This window comes from Cibotium barometz, chromosome 16 (assembly GCF_041138505.1).
Source record: "Cibotium barometz isolate CiBa-2024 chromosome 16, ASM4113850v1, whole genome shotgun sequence".
NCBI lineage: Eukaryota > Viridiplantae > Streptophyta > Polypodiopsida > Cyatheales > Cibotiaceae > Cibotium > Cibotium barometz.
The window spans coordinates 17,095,088-17,111,048 of record NC_141061.1 but is presented as its reverse complement, the minus strand read 5'-3'; the positions used below and the strand labels follow the sequence as shown (position 1 = coordinate 17,111,048).

Genomic DNA, 15,961 nt, shown 5'->3' with positions numbered 1-15,961 from the left:
TTGCACTTGGATCATAGAGACCAATAACACCATATTAGATAATTTGGGAAAAATCCCATTCCCATTTGAAAAATGGGAGCATGGTGAACTTGTCCAAAAGTCAAAACCCCCTCATGTAACATATCATCGGAAAGATCTTGAAGAGTAGAATCTAAATCTATGATCTCTGACAAATTTGGAGTTAGTATGTTTAAGATATGTCCAAAGCTATATGGAGTAATTGATTCCCAAAATGTGAGATTTTTCCCAAGTTACCTAATATTGACTTCAATGCTTTTTTCCTCATTTTGAGAGGGGCCTTTTTGATGGTTCCTAGCTCATAGTACTCGACAATATATTCACATATCAAAATGGAATCTCCATTGAAGATCAGTAAGATCAACTAATAGATCCATATAAAATAGCCATGGACTCATTCGTTGAGGACCAGCAAGGTTAATCAACGAGATCCATGCCCGAATTCAGAAAACAACTCTTACTCCTTGTTCCAATATCTTCCTCGACATAGGCGTGGGTATAGTCGGTGACCCAAAGCCTGAGCACCGTATGGTCAGTACCCTCTAGGATCCTTCGTAGGTGACCTAGTGCTTCACTCATAGGCCACTTCCTTGGTCCCTCATCCACCATATAGGAAGCTCACCATTTTAATCGAGCCGAGGCTGGTCAAGGCCTCGCGGCTATGCGAGACATCCTCCAATGACTCTCTGTTAGCTATTGCAACTTTAACAGATTAGGTCTCCACCATGACCTCATTCACAAGACGGTCAAAATGCTTCCCCAGCATTCTTGACATAAAACAGTCATTTAAAAACATGTCATACATACAGTTTCTATAACGAACTCTCGTCTTTCCATATTGTTCCACATCAATCCTCATTTATTTCATATGTATTCTCATTCTCATCACATCATTTTCCATCTCATCACATCTTTTCTCATATATCCGCTCAAATCTCATCCACGCGCATCCACCCATATCTACATCTCATCACATCATATTCGTTCAGATCACATTCATTCATATCCATCACATTCATTCATTCATATCCACCACATACATTCTCATAACCATCATATCAGATACATTCTATCCACATTATCTCACATCACTTGTATCCACATCATATCTCATTCATACACATCATATCAGATACATTCTATCCACATTATCTCACATCACTTGTATCCACATCATATCTCATTCATACACATCTCATCTCATTCATCCAAATCCATCTAATCGTTCACAAGTATGACTTCTCACATCTATCTACGCATTCATATCCACCACATACATTCTCATAACCATCCCATCACATACATTCTATCCACATTATCTCACATCACTTGTATCCACATTATCTCACATCACTTGTATCCACATCACTTGTATCCACATCACTTGTATCCACATCATATCTCATTCATACACATATCTCATCTCATTCATACACATATCTCATCTCATTCATCCAAATCCATCTAATCGTTCACAAGTATGACTTCTCACATCTATCTACGCATTCATATCTATCACTTCAAATCCACATATATTCATGAGTGACACGTCACATCTCTTTACATCACATCACATTCTTCCACATACACATCTATATCCATTCTTTCACATACATCCACATCCATTCTTTCACATACTCATTCACATCCATTCTTCACATACACATTTACATCAAATACTTTCACATACACATCCACATCCAAACTTTCACATACATATCCACATCCATTCTTTCACATACATCCACATCCATTCTTCACATATACATTCACATCCATTCCTCACTTATACATTCACATACATATCCACATCCATCCATCATTTCATTCACACCTATCTAATTCTCATCACATCTTTTTACATCTAATCCCCTCACATCTCATCACATCTATGCACATCACATCATTCAACATCTCATTCACACCTATCTGATTCTCATCACATCTCATCACATCTCATTACATTTGACTATCTGATTCTCATCACATCTCATCACATCTCATTACATTTGATCACCTCACATCTCATCACCTCTATTCTTATCACATCTCATCACCTCTATTCACATCACATCCATCCATCATTTCATTCACACCTATCTGATTCTTGTCACATCTCATTATATCTATTCACCTCACATCTATCTGATTCTCATCACATCACATCCATCCATCATTTCATTCACACCTATCTGATTCTCATCACATCTCATTACATCTATTCACCTCACATCTCATCACCTCTATTCACATCACATCACATCTCATCACCTCTATTCACATCACATCCATCCATCCATCCATTCATTCACATCTAATCTAATTCACATCACATCTCATCACATCTATTCACCTCACATCTCATCACCTCTATCTACATCATATCCATCCATCATTTCATTCACACCTATTTGATTCTCATTACATCTATTCACCTCACATCTCATCACCTCTATTCACATCCATCATTTCATTCACACCTATTTGATTCTCATCACATCTCATTACATCTATTCACCTCACATCTCATTACATCTATTCACTTCACATCTCATCACCTCTATTCACATCACATCCATCCAACATTTCATTCACACCTATTTGATAGAGTTTAAACATAGAATTTAAGAGAATTCTAATTTTGATATAAAGATTCTTTATGCATCTATTTATGCATAAAGATCAACTTCAATGGGAATAACACTTTTATAAAAATCCCTTTATGCATAAAATTCAATTTTAATGAGAATCACACTTTTGAAATAAAAATAAATCCTTTATGCATCTTTTTATACATAAAATCATTTTTAATGAGAATAACACATTTAAAATAAAAATAAATCCTTTATGCATCTTTCTATGCAAAAAATCAATTTTAATGAGGATAACACTTTTGAAATAAAAATAAATCCTTTATGCATCTTTCTATGCAAAAAATCAATTTTAATGAGAATAACACTTTTGAAATAAAAATAAATCCTTGTTGCAACTTTCTATGCATAGAATCAATTTTAATGAGAATAACACTTTTGAAATAAAAATAAATCCTTGATGCAACTTTCTATGCATAGAATCAATTTTAATGAGAATAACACTTTTGAAATAAAAATAAATCCTTTATGCATCTTTCTATGCAATATAATCAATTTTAATGATAATAACACTTTTTAAAATAAAAAAAATCCTTTATGCATCTTTCTATGCAAAAAATAATAATTTTAATGAGAATAACACTTTTAAAATTAAAAAAAATCCTTTATGCATCTTTCTATGCATAGAATCAATTTTAATGAGAATAACACTTTTGAAATAAAAATAAATCCTTTATGCATCTTTCTATGCATAGAATCAATTTCAATGAGAATAACACTTTTGAATTAAGAATATATCCTTCATACATCTTTCTATGCATAGAATCAATTTTAATGAGATTAACACTTTTTAATTAAAAATAAATCTTTTATGCATAGAATCAATTTTAATGAGAATAACACTTTTTAATTAAAAATAAATCCTTTATGCATCTTTCTATGCATAGAATCAATTTTAATGAGAATAACACTTTTGAGGTGATATCCATGCATATTCATACGTGAATATGTACATGGAATAAATTAAAATATCTTTTTTACAATGCACAAACGGTGGGAATTACTCTTTTGGAATAACATAAAAATAAACTTTTTTTCCACCAAATTCTAGAAAATGTTGCCATAACCTCCTTTGTATGGTTGACCATTTCTCATTTTTAACATTCTATTTTCAATTTTAAATTAATCCCAATTAGATGTAAAGGACTCTACTCTACACAACATAAAAATAAACTTTCTTTTCCATCAAATTCTAGAAAATTTTGCCATAACCTCCTTTGTATGGCTGACCATTTCTTATTTTTAACATTCTATTTTCAATTTAAATTAATCCCAATTAGATGTAAAGGACTCTAATCTACACAATTTTTAATTTCCAAGAGAGTAAACAATAAGAAGAGTTTAATTAATTGTTTTGTTAAACATTCTAGGATAAAGAAAGGCTGAATTATAAAGAAGAGAAGGGGGTGGCCTTTTTCATCAAGGCATAGTATTAGAATTTACTTCAATCAACTAAATAAACAAGAAAATCAAGAAAACCATAGATTTAAAATTAAAAAGTAAGAAAAACTTAGCTTACATGGCTTGAGGGGGGCAAAAGAAAACAATTTATCTATCCATCCTAGGCCCATCCACATGCCTTTCACTTGTACCCTGCCAATTCAACTAGTTCTTTTACCATCACTGTCCAAGGTTCCTTCTGCATCAAACATTTGGGAAGAAATAGAGCAACCATTGCTAAAGAATGGGTGGGCATATGTAAGATACCAATACCCCCTTCCCCTTTTGGTACTGACAATCTGTCCCATGCCAACCAAGTAAAAATCCTTGTGGAGTTTCTGCTATTCCTCCATAGAAAATCTCAAATGAGGCCCACAATCTTTTTCCAGTGACACTTGCCAAAGTCCACCACTAGGCATAGATACATTATATAGGTATTTAGGACAGCATTACAAATATCAATCCTCTTATGAAAGGGTACTCTAATTCCCTCCCATTTACTTAGTTTTTCTAAAACCTGCTAATTGCCCAATCAGTTAAGTGCTTATTTGTGACATTCACCCCAAAAGGGATCCCTAGCAACCTGACAATTTGACCCTTCTAGACCACCTCACATCCCCGTCTATGCATGTCAAAGTCATTATCTTCTGTTAAGCTTATGATTCTAGACTCTCAATGTTACACTGGAGCCGAATGCCTCAGCAAATTCCTAAATGATAGCTAAATCAAGTCTAACATTATTGTTCTCAGCCTCCAGGAATAACAGAGAATCATCAGCAAAGCACTGTATCACCAGTTGTTCATTATATCTCAACTTCAACCCAATGATGCTCCCATCTCTGTAAGAATTCTCTAGAGACACCACCAAGGAATGATTAGAAATAACTTCCTATAGCACAAGAGTAATTCTGAGAGAAATCACCTTAGCCAAGATCTTATAGATCACAGTCAGATGAGTAATGGGCATCCAATGAGAAAATTTGGTGCAAGCAATTTGCTTTGGGATTAAAATCCATAATGCCTGACTTGAAGGCCTTTCTGGACACTTCCCCAACAAAATCTTTCAAGGAAGGCCAAAAGGCTATAAGAAAATCAACAGAAAGGCCATCCCACCCAAGGGCTTTATCTTTACCCAATTTCAAAAGAGCAACCCAACACTCAACAACATCAATATCCCTTTCTAAAACCATCTAGCCTTTTCTAGGTCTACATTGTGATTGATTAAGCCTAATAGCATATATTCTGCTTGAAACCTCCTTTGAGAGCATTTTAGACTTAATGTACCACTGAAAAAATCTACCCATTTTCTGGCTATTAGTTCCATGTTATCCATAGGGAGGCCCTCCTCATCCAAAATATTCCCTAGCACTTCTCTGTTGTTCCTCTGTTTTACAAGCATAAACAAATGGCCCCCAAGCTTCCTTAATTTGTTAAATGATTTCCATCTAGCCCAATTAACCTCTTCTCTAGCTTTCCTTTGGCTTGAGGGATTGAGGGTTCTACTCTTGTTTAAAGCAAGAGTGGCCACCAATTACTTTGGAGAGGATTAAGCCAAAAACAATTGAATTATAAAAAAAATCAATGTAATTGGTGCTGGGTAGGAGTAGAGTAACATTGCATAAACACTATTAACCTTTTACAAAGGGGGAGGCTTCTATTTATAGGAAAAAGTGAGCCTCTTACCAAGCAAGCTGTTTTTAGAATTTTTTAGATTAGTTTGGTCAGTTTTTGACCATTTTTGGATCAGTTTAGCTTACTTTTTGGATTCCCTCTCTCTATTTTTGGATTATTTATATAATTGTTAAAATTTAATAATAAAAATCCAAAGAAAGTTTAGATAAACTCTAGCCAAGGCTCCAAAGCCTCATTTAGAAGGTGCAATCTTTCATTTCTATGGGGTGAGAGAGTGATAACATGGAGCTCATGGAGAAATCCTAGGAATTCCTTCTTTTTCTATCCATCTTCTTCACAAACTTTCACTACTATTAGCACGGATATTGAAGCGATCAACTGGACCCCCTCCTTAAGTAGACTTCAATCTTGGTAATCAACATGCACGTTGAGCATCGACCCCAGCAACACAAAGCAAAGAACTTCAAGAGGAGGTGTAAGGAAGGCAAGGATACTTTTAAGGATTTTAATATGCGATGCAAGTAGAGCATTTTGTTATAACAAAAACTATTTTAGGTCACGAGGATTACAAAAAACTTAGCAATAACGGCATCATTTCTTTGGGTTGAAAGAGCACAACAAAATTTATTCTTCAGGAATTCAGTGAGAGCCTCCTTCTCATCAGCAAAACCAAGTACTTTGTTGGTGATATGGTTGTGTGTAGAGAAAGCTTCTTGAAATTTTTCGCCCTTGGAATCTTAAGAATGGGGAAAATAATTTCAAGTAGAGGACTTGAGGAGTTTCAAGTAGCTTTTAGTTCGCCAAGAAACATTGCAACTTTCATTGTTGAGGCAATGGCTTGAAAGTTTTATGTTGCTCAATGGAGAAGTCCTTGCAAATTCTAAATTCAATCATTTCCCTGATAGTTTCACAAATAAAGAAGTCTACAATATCTATGTAGATTTGTTCAAGGATAGTATGAGAGAGTTTCCCTTGCTACCCTCATTCTTGAGACTCTAAAGGTAATATTTCTCTCATGTGAAAATTCCTAAGAAGAGTAGGATGGGTGTTTGTCAAATTTGTGCAAAGTTGAAATAAAAAAGAGACATCACAAAGACCAATGAAGACAAGGTTCATAAGATTATGTTGTCCAAAGAATTTTCTATTATGTGTTTAACATTAGCTTGGTAGCTCAGCACATAAATATGTCTTTTGCTCTAAAAGAATTATAGCTTGTGAATGGGATCAGTATTTTAACATTTTTCTTCTAAGGCATGTCTTCATGAATGTGGAAAACCTTATAAAATTATTCAAATAATAAAAGTAACCTTAAATATAATCAATAAATCACCTTAAGTAGAGGTATCTCCAGCAATACAATCCAAACATGTTATGCATTTACAAAGTAGGTTCTTACATGCAAGAAAAAAATGAACTTGACTCTATATAAATTTCTCCTAAACCTTACATAGTATTCAAGAGATGAGAGATGGGTTTTTATGATTAAAAAATGATTTCATTAATAATTAACTGAATTAATTTTCCTTCTTAGAATCTCTTTTTAGTTGTTAGGTCTTTGAAAAACAAAACACCATAATAGTATGAGCTTATATGGTGATTTACTTTAGTTATACTAATAAATCAGTGTTTATACTAAAGTAATTGATCAAGAATATGTATCTAAACATTTCAATTTAGTTAGAAAACAAGGTAATGGTCTCAACTTTCAAAAGTGCATTGATAACAAGACAACGTATATGAACCCTTGCTTATATTTAGATTATCTAGTGAGAAACTTATGAAAATAGTGTTTATTATTATATAAAATGATTAGATATTCCACTTTAAACCATATGAGATGTCTAAAAATGTCTGAAGTAGTCTCTTATTTTATAGTAATGAATATGGTTCGAAATTTGTAAACTTTTATCTAAAACAAAGTGCCTAAAAGGATACATATATAGGTGATTGGCTCTCACAAAATGCACCATCAAAGCATAACATTATACAAAACATGTGTGCAAGATGTGGTCCTAGTCTATAATTATTTGAGTAGCTATAAAAATCCTCAAAGATATTTTTTTGAGATAGCTAAATACCTTAGAGTTTTCATGAGTAAAGACCTAAATTTTGAAGTTGTAATTGACTTTCTAGCCTAATATGGATTGTAATACACCATATATATGTTTGTGAAGTTATGCACATCCAAAAAACTTGAAAAGCAATGAGAAATTGGCTAATTAAAGCCTTTCATCCAGATATAGTCCAAACATCTCTGCATTATAGTGTAATTTAGCCTATGAATTCTTATGAAATTTGAAAGCCTAGAGGTAACCAATTTGATCCCAAAAAATCCTAATCTTTCTTCACTATGTTCTTGATGATATGAAAATGAAACCTTTCATTTTCACTATCCATGTGTTCCAAATAAAGTTGGTCAATAATGAGGACATAAATATGTCCACGGACACTTTTCTATCCTATTACCAAACTACTTTTAAGCTACATACACTTTTCTATCCTATTACCAAACTACTTTTAAGCTACATACACTTTTCTATCCTATTACCAAACTAGTGTGAAGATACATACTTGAAATTATGAAATTATTCTCATCTTTTGTGTATTTTTCTCATATATTACAGAGCCAATTTGAAAATGTTTAAAGATTAATAGAGAACAACAAAGCAGAGAAAGGAAAAATTTGGCAAAGCACATGAAAAAATGCTTTGAGAAGAAAGACAAGTACTTGGGCTTAGTCATTGATGGTATGGATTTTAAAAATAGCCATGCTACCTCACTTTGTGCACACTCTAAAGAATGTGAAGGAACAAAACTTCATCTAGCTGCATGTTGTTGGAGCATAGGTATTCAACGGTGTCTTGTCATTAAGATTATTCATCAATTTTCCTAACATTCATGATGGTCCAGATTTGACAATCACAATAGTTCAAAAGATTAGTGGTGGATAGCCTGGTCAGTTACCACCATTCTCTACTTGTAACTTGACAACACAAGTAGATAGAACAAAAATCAAGTTACTTGCATACTTGAACATGCTAGTGCACAAAAAGATTTTCAAGAAGACTAATCTTGGGTTATTGTTGGTGGGACACACATATGATCAAATTGATCAGATGTTCAGTGGATTCTCTATCAAACTTGTGAAGAAAAGTGCATTTGATCTTCCACACATTTGCAGTGTGCTATAAGATGCATATGTTCCAGTGCCTAGCACTAAAATAATTGAGGAGACATATGATTTAAGATCATATGCAACTAGAGAAGGTATCTATGACCCATCATTTGTGCAACTCAATGATCACGAGATGATCATAGCTTTCAACATCAGTTTAAGATAGAGCAAAAGGAGGAAAAGACACTCATGTGGAGCAAAAAGTATTCCAACTCCAAAACATGGCTCCCAAAAGAGGGACTCAAGTTCTTATTATCCATTCCAGCATGTGGAATAGGTTGAGCTAAGCACATGCTGCTCTCTTCCACAAATGAGACAACAAGGTCTCAAAAAGATAATTGTTCAATTGATTTTCTATAGTGCTTGAATGAAGTTAAGGAGATAATTCGGGGTGTACATGCATATTTTCCAACAAGTCTGCTCTACAATGGTGGCAAAGTTTTTTTGCACAGTAGGAGAGACTCTTTGAGGAGTTTAAAATGATGAAATTTAGTTCAATGTACCATTTTTGTGGCAGGAAATTAAACTTTGTAACATAAGCAACATGATTGGTAGTGGTGTAGTCAATGAAATGCCAGTTGGAGAAGGTTTATTAGCAATGGCCATGGAAAAACTAGGGAAATGTATGTTGGGCCTAGAAAATCAACCAAGCATCATCTTCAAGAGAAAGAAATTTGGGAGGGTAATGCAAATGAGCTAAATGAGGGCACAATGATTGCAATTCTTTCCTACTCATGATGAAAACAATCATCCATTTTGGTTGGCCAAAGTCACAAAACTTCTCCATGAGAGCAATGTTGTTACTTTTGTGAAAGTACACTACTATAGAACCCTTTCAACCGATGCACTCAAGGGAAAGTATGATCCAGAGATGCTTAAACAAAACAAAAAAGGAAAGAAATTTAGTGGAATTTGTCGACGTGTGGACATGCTTAATTCGCAGGATGTAGAAATTAATGTGCATGGATTTGAGTTAAAAAAGTATGGACACTTGCGCCATAAAGCAATTGATATTTTAAAGAAAAAGGTCCAAGAAATCTCCTAGTTGACGAAGAGTTTCCTCTCCTTTGTAATTTGTCATGTTTTTTCCAAATTGAAGAAGAGAACTCTTTTTCCAATTGATAATATTGGATGTTTTTAGGCTCTAGAGTAAAATACAAGCAATGTTTTATGCATTCTTTTTCACAAAAGTAGTGGTTTTTTTAAATGATTGACATAAAAGTGTGTAATTTGTCTCCGGGACAATAACGTTGGGAAAGATTTGATATGAGATGAGAAAGACTTCCTTGCTTTATTTTAAGTGCATTCAGACTTGTTTTTTGATGGGCTCATGCATATTTTTGGGTATTTTGGACAAAAAAAATGAATGCTTTATTAAATGAAACTTATTGACTATATTGATGTTTACACATCCTTGAGCAAGACATGTGCGTATAAGTCTAAAAATATTACTTGGTTTTATAGTTCTTCTAGATTTGTTTTCTTTCTTAAAGCTTTAAATATACTTTGGTTTTTGGATAATACCATTGGAAACGATTTGATGTGAGATGAGAAAGGCTTCCTTGCTTTTGTTTTGAGTGAATTCAAGCTTGATTTTTGATAGGTGTCATGCACGCATTTTTGACAGGTGTCATGCACGCATTTTTAGGTATTTTGGATGTAAGATCTAGTAGCAAAAATAATTGTCAACAATCAAAAACTACGGCAAACTTGCACTTCTCATCTCTTTCCCTTGAAATTTGACGAACAAGGGTTGAGTGCATCGGAGTCAAAGGTGGTAGGTAGTGCAAAGGAAAAGATTTTAATAAGAAAAGCTTTCGTGTTATGTTTGGAGTGAAAGGAAGTCAAATGTGGTTGGTAGTGCAATGTTAAAAGCCACTTGCATAGCCACACATGTTGACCATAACCACAAGATACCATAGGAATTAATCATCCTTTAGTGTATTTCTCAAGGTTGAGGCTTGAAGGCTCAATTCAAACCGGGTTCCTCTGAAAAAGACTTTGTGGTGTAATCTTTATGATAAGATTTTGAAAAAGTCAGCAACAATAAGATTTAGAAATTTAGTCTCAGTGGGTTTTGACCTGGTCCTCAAATCTACCCCAAAAAGAGCAAAATTGTTCCTTATTGGCCAATATATATACATATATATTAATTTTACGATTTGTTTGCTTCGAGTATTCAAGGTGTAAAAGGCTGAAAAATATTAGCTACAAAGGAAAAGGCGGGCCAAGGTAAAGCCTTTTTCACCCCATTACAACACCCATAAATACGAGGGGTGAAGAGAGGGGACTTCAACCTAGGGCTCGAGCGAAAAAAAACCAACATGGCAGAGCTTCGTGCGATCGTTCTGGTGATGATGCTTCTCTTGTGTTCAGCAGCCTCTCAAGGTAGAGCATTCTTGCAATAATGCTAATTTCTCCTTTCCACCATATATATATATATATCGAATTATGGTAAAGCTAGTCTGTGTGTTAATGGTGTGTGTTGATGAGTGGATCAGCTGCAGTTCGGCCTTGCCCAGAAATTTGCATTCCAGTGGCGTACAGCACGTGCGACTCCTCGGGCTCTACGCACTTGGCGGGAGCATGCAATTGCTGCTTTCTCCGCGAGGCTGAGCCCAACGCATCAGGATGCGAACTCCATCTCACCGACGGAGGCGTCGAAAGCTGCGACTTCTAGCAGCACCACCACCATATTATTACAGTGAACGATGCCATTGCCACTCGCATGTATAGCGCCCCCTCTCTCTGCGTGGGTGGACAAATAAATCTCTGTATCGCATTCCTCTGCCTCAATAAAGACACAATGACATGACCACACCCTCCACTAATCTCTTACTTGATCTGATTGTGCAGCCTTATCTCCTCCAAAACACTCTTGTTTCCTGTCAATAATAACATGGATTGTCTAAATTCTCACTGAAGTAGACATTTTTGGAAGAATTTTAGAGGGGAAGAAACTTTCATTGAAGCACGCATTACACATTTCGTTCAAGGAAGGTTTGTATTATAGCCTTGTTTTCTGTGTGTTTCTCTTTTCCAAGTTCAAAATACCACACTTTACCAAGACAATTAATCCTGTATGAGGGCATTATCTCCCAAGAAGGCCTCCGTGATGTTTTCTAGCCGAGTATAAATACTACGTAGTTAGTGACCCGCACGTTTTCTAGTGAATATAAATACTAACTAGTTACTGTCCCACGTTTTGTGTTGGTGCTCCCCCTCACGCTCGAGCGGCAAGAAACTGCCATGTGGTCCAGCCCTCAAGCCCTCACTCGGCCACATGGCACCTCCGAGCAAAATAGTGTGGATGGTAATAGAGATTAACTCTCTTTAGTTCAATAAAGATGTTAGAAGATTTTGCTTTTATTTTTACTAAATCTAGAAGAAGAGAAGAAGAACACTCTCTCTCTCTCTCTCTCTAACTCACATTGTTTATCTCACTCTAACTCACCGTCTCTCTAACTTAAACTCTCTCTCTCTCTCTCTCTCTCTTTACCTCTAATTCTGTCTAACTCAAACTCTATCTTTAACCCTCTCACTCTCTCTAAAACTCTAACTCTCTATAACTCCAACTCCTTGTCCAGCTCTAGCTCTCTCTCTATCTCATTCTTGTGAGCTAACAAACTTTCATTGCAAGAAGTCTAATCGGTTACTAATCAATTAGCCTCTCTCTTTGTCTTTGTCTCTGTCTCTGTCTCTGTCTCTGTCTCTCTCTCTGTCTCTCTCTCTCTCTCTCTCTCTCTCTCTCTAACACTCTTTCTCTCCCAGCCTCTCTCTCTCTCTCTATCTCTAGCTCTCTCTCTAAATTTCTCTCTATCTATTTATCTACCATACACACATTCTCTCTCTCTAACTCTCTCTCTCTCTGTCTCTCTCTCTCTCTAATTATCTCTCTAACTCTCTCTCACTCTAACTTATCTTCTCTCTCTAACTCAAACTATCTCTCTAACTCTCTCTAACTTTAATTATTTGTTACTCTAACTCTCTCTCTCTCTATAACTCTAAGCCTCTTTCTTTCTCTCTCTCCATCTATAATTCTCTCTCTCTCTCTCTCTCTAACACTCTTTCTCTCCCTAACTCTCTCTTTCTCTCCATCTCTAGCTCTCTCTCTAAATTTCTCTCTATCTATTTATCTCCCATACACACATTCTCTCTCTCTAACTCTCTCTCTCTAACTCTCTCTCTCTAACTCTCTTGCTAGTTATCTCTCTAACTCTCTCTCACTCTAGCTCATCTTCTCTCTCTAGCTCAAACTATCTCTCTAACTCTCTCACTCTTCGACGCTCTCTAACTCTAACTCTCTCTAACTTTAATTATTTGTAACTCTAACTCTCTCTCTGTAACTCAAAGTCTCTCTTTCTTTCTCTTTCTCCATCTATAATTCTCTCTCTCTCTCTCTCTCTCTCTCTATGTTCATGTCGAGAGAGAGAGAGAGAGAGAGAGAGAGAGAGAGAGAGAGAGAGAGAGAGAGAGAGAGAAGAGAGAGAGATAGTGGCTAAGCCACTTATCGTAGACAGTGGAAGTCCCAATAGGAGAGGCGAAAGAGGCCAAGAGGTGTGGCAATCCCTATTGTATGAGACCTTCCTCTACTCTTAATCCTCTAAGGTAGTCCTTTCAAAAGGTAATGGTTAAGCTATAAAGCTAGAAACACTGTAGCACAATCACTCCCTCACTCAAGCTCTCAATCATGCACACTTAATCACACTCCAAGAAATCATACAAGTCTGCGTACCACATGCAAGAGATAAAAGCATAAGAGAAGAAGAGAGCTTTACACTTGAAAAATGATTGATTCTCCCTATTTACATTATCAAAAGTTATATATATATACAAGGACTTTGCTTAGTCACCCAACTTAAAAGTGGGTGCCCATTGTCCATATCTCCACTCACATATGTAAGACTTATGGCTAGCTACCCTCGGTCATACATAATGTAAAACACTCTTAGACTAGAGGTGGAGATTTCATATGTATGGAATGTATGAACAACACCCTTGCCTAGACCTGCTTCTGTCCTCGAAATCTATGAATGACGGGCTCCATCTCAGTGATAACATCTTTGGGTTTATCTTCACAATGACCACATCATGTGAAAGTGTTGTGCATCACTTTAATCATTGGAATTGCTTTCCATTATTGCAGGTAAACACAAACTTATAGAGATCAAGAGAATGAACTCAGGTGAGAACATTTCTTTGAAGGCATTCAACCGAAAGGCTTCTAGGAACTGGATGTGCAAAGATAACCCAAAAATAATTTGCCCCACATCCAATCCTTTGTTGGAATCATGCCAAAAGGTGGGTGATTCAAATTATGGAAATTTAAGTATCAAATTATTGATCTCCTTTTCTGCTTCATACTCTTTTCAACTCATGCACATGTGCACTGCCATGCACATGGGATTGATCCTTTGGTTTACTAGAAGTGCACAACAGTATGTTGCCCCCAACAATCTAGGCTCCTGAGTTAGTGGAGTTGCCATCTTGGTTGGTTCTTCACTTCAACACTATTAAAGGCCCCTGTCATCAGCCAATCTTATGTATCCACATCTTTTTCTATCAGGGTACTCTATAGCCACTCATTAAAAGGTTGCTATAGATACAAATGCATCAAACAAGATCTTGAGTCTATGTATATTATGAATTGGGTCGCTGTTAGGGAAGGTTCTAGGTCCCTTGGGACATCCTTGGCAGCTTTTCTTTTTCTTCAAAGAATAGTTTATGGCGGCTTAAAGATCCTAGTAGGGATTTTCACATCCATTGCAGTGTGGTTCTCTAAGTAGGAGCTGGCAGGACCTCACCACCTTCCAGCGTCTTCTAGGCTTCATGCAGATGTGTTGGCTCATCAAAGGCATCAGTGTTGAGGTTAGGGAAGTCTGCATCTTTGAGGTCCTCTCCTTGTTCCTTTTCAACTCTCTAGGATCTTCTTTTTGGTTGTTGTTTAGCTAGCTGTGCCTAGAGGGCGGGTCTCTATCCTCTTCTTTAGTGTCTTTACCACATCCCCAACTTCTTTGATCGAGTCTCCGGGTTCTTTTCCTCCCAACTTGTGATAATTATCAAAGTAATCTTTCTTGTCAAGATCTCATCCCCTTCCATCTTGCCAAAGGTGGGATATGCAACATGTGTCGTGAGATAAAACAGAAGGCATTGGGGCTGCCATTTTCTCTTTAATTTGTGCCATAATATCTGGCAAAGTTACTACTCAAAAGTCATGTTTGGTGACATTCTTTGAACGTTCCATGGAATACATCAAAAGATGTGATGAGCACAACGTTTCATAATACCCCAATAAAGAGATAGAATGCCTTTACTACCAATCACGTGTGTTAGACCTTTTGCTAAATGGGGAATGAATTTTGTGGGAATCTTTAGCCCTGTAGCTAAAGCATGTGAGCATAGAATGCCTTTACTACCAATCATGTGTGTTAGACCTTTTGCTAAATGGGGAATGAATTTTGTGGGAATCTTTAGCCCTGTAGCTAAAGCATGTGAGCATAAAATATCATTGTGGCTATGGATTATGTGACCAAATGGGCCGAGTATAAGGCCATAATCAAGAATGATGCTAGAATCACTACCAAGTTCCTCTATTAAATGAAGTGGTGGAGTTTCTTTTAGATTAATTTATGGTTGTTAACCGTAATCATCTACATACTATCTACAAATAAAAAGACAAGCACAAGGCACAAACCAAGGCTTATACATAGCTTATACTTGCATGTGCTAGCAAGGTTGCTTTTGGGATCCAATGCTTAATTACCCGGGCATCCAAGCTAGGTGTGTCAAGAGTTGATCCGGCACTATGCTGCACAACTAGGTGTGTCGAGAGACGATCCGGCACTATGCTCCACATCTCTCACAAATGCTTTGAAAGGAAGAGCTCATAAACCAGCAAGCCCAGACTCTCCAAAAGAGTCAAGATGGGCTAATGTAGAAATGGAGTAGCTAATCCTAGAAGTGGCAGTGAACTTGCCAAACTTGGTGTTGTAGCACCATGGCCTAGCCCAATATCTTCATCTCACTCTCCATGTAATGTTGCAAA

At 36.1% G+C, this 15,961-nt stretch overlaps 1 protein-coding gene across 2 annotated transcripts; it reads left to right on the top strand.

The window, feature by feature from the left end:
- Window positions 1-11,146: 11,146 nt before the first annotated feature.
- On the top strand, window positions 11,147-11,732 carry LOC147630434 (uncharacterized). Of its 2 annotated transcripts, none has more exons than XM_086809996.1 (2): window positions 11,147-11,304; window positions 11,418-11,732. In XM_086809996.1, the coding sequence occupies exons 1-2, from the start codon at window positions 11,241-11,243 to the stop codon at window positions 11,594-11,596; spliced, it is 243 nt and encodes an 80-aa protein (XP_086666122.1). In that variant the 5' UTR covers window positions 11,147-11,240; the 3' UTR covers window positions 11,597-11,732. The 2 variants fall into 2 exon arrangements, with proteins under 2 accessions (XP_086666122.1, XP_086666123.1); XM_086809997.1 differs by having other exon boundaries at window positions 11,156-11,304; window positions 11,424-11,732.
- The last annotated feature ends 4,229 nt before the right edge of the window (window positions 11,733-15,961 follow it).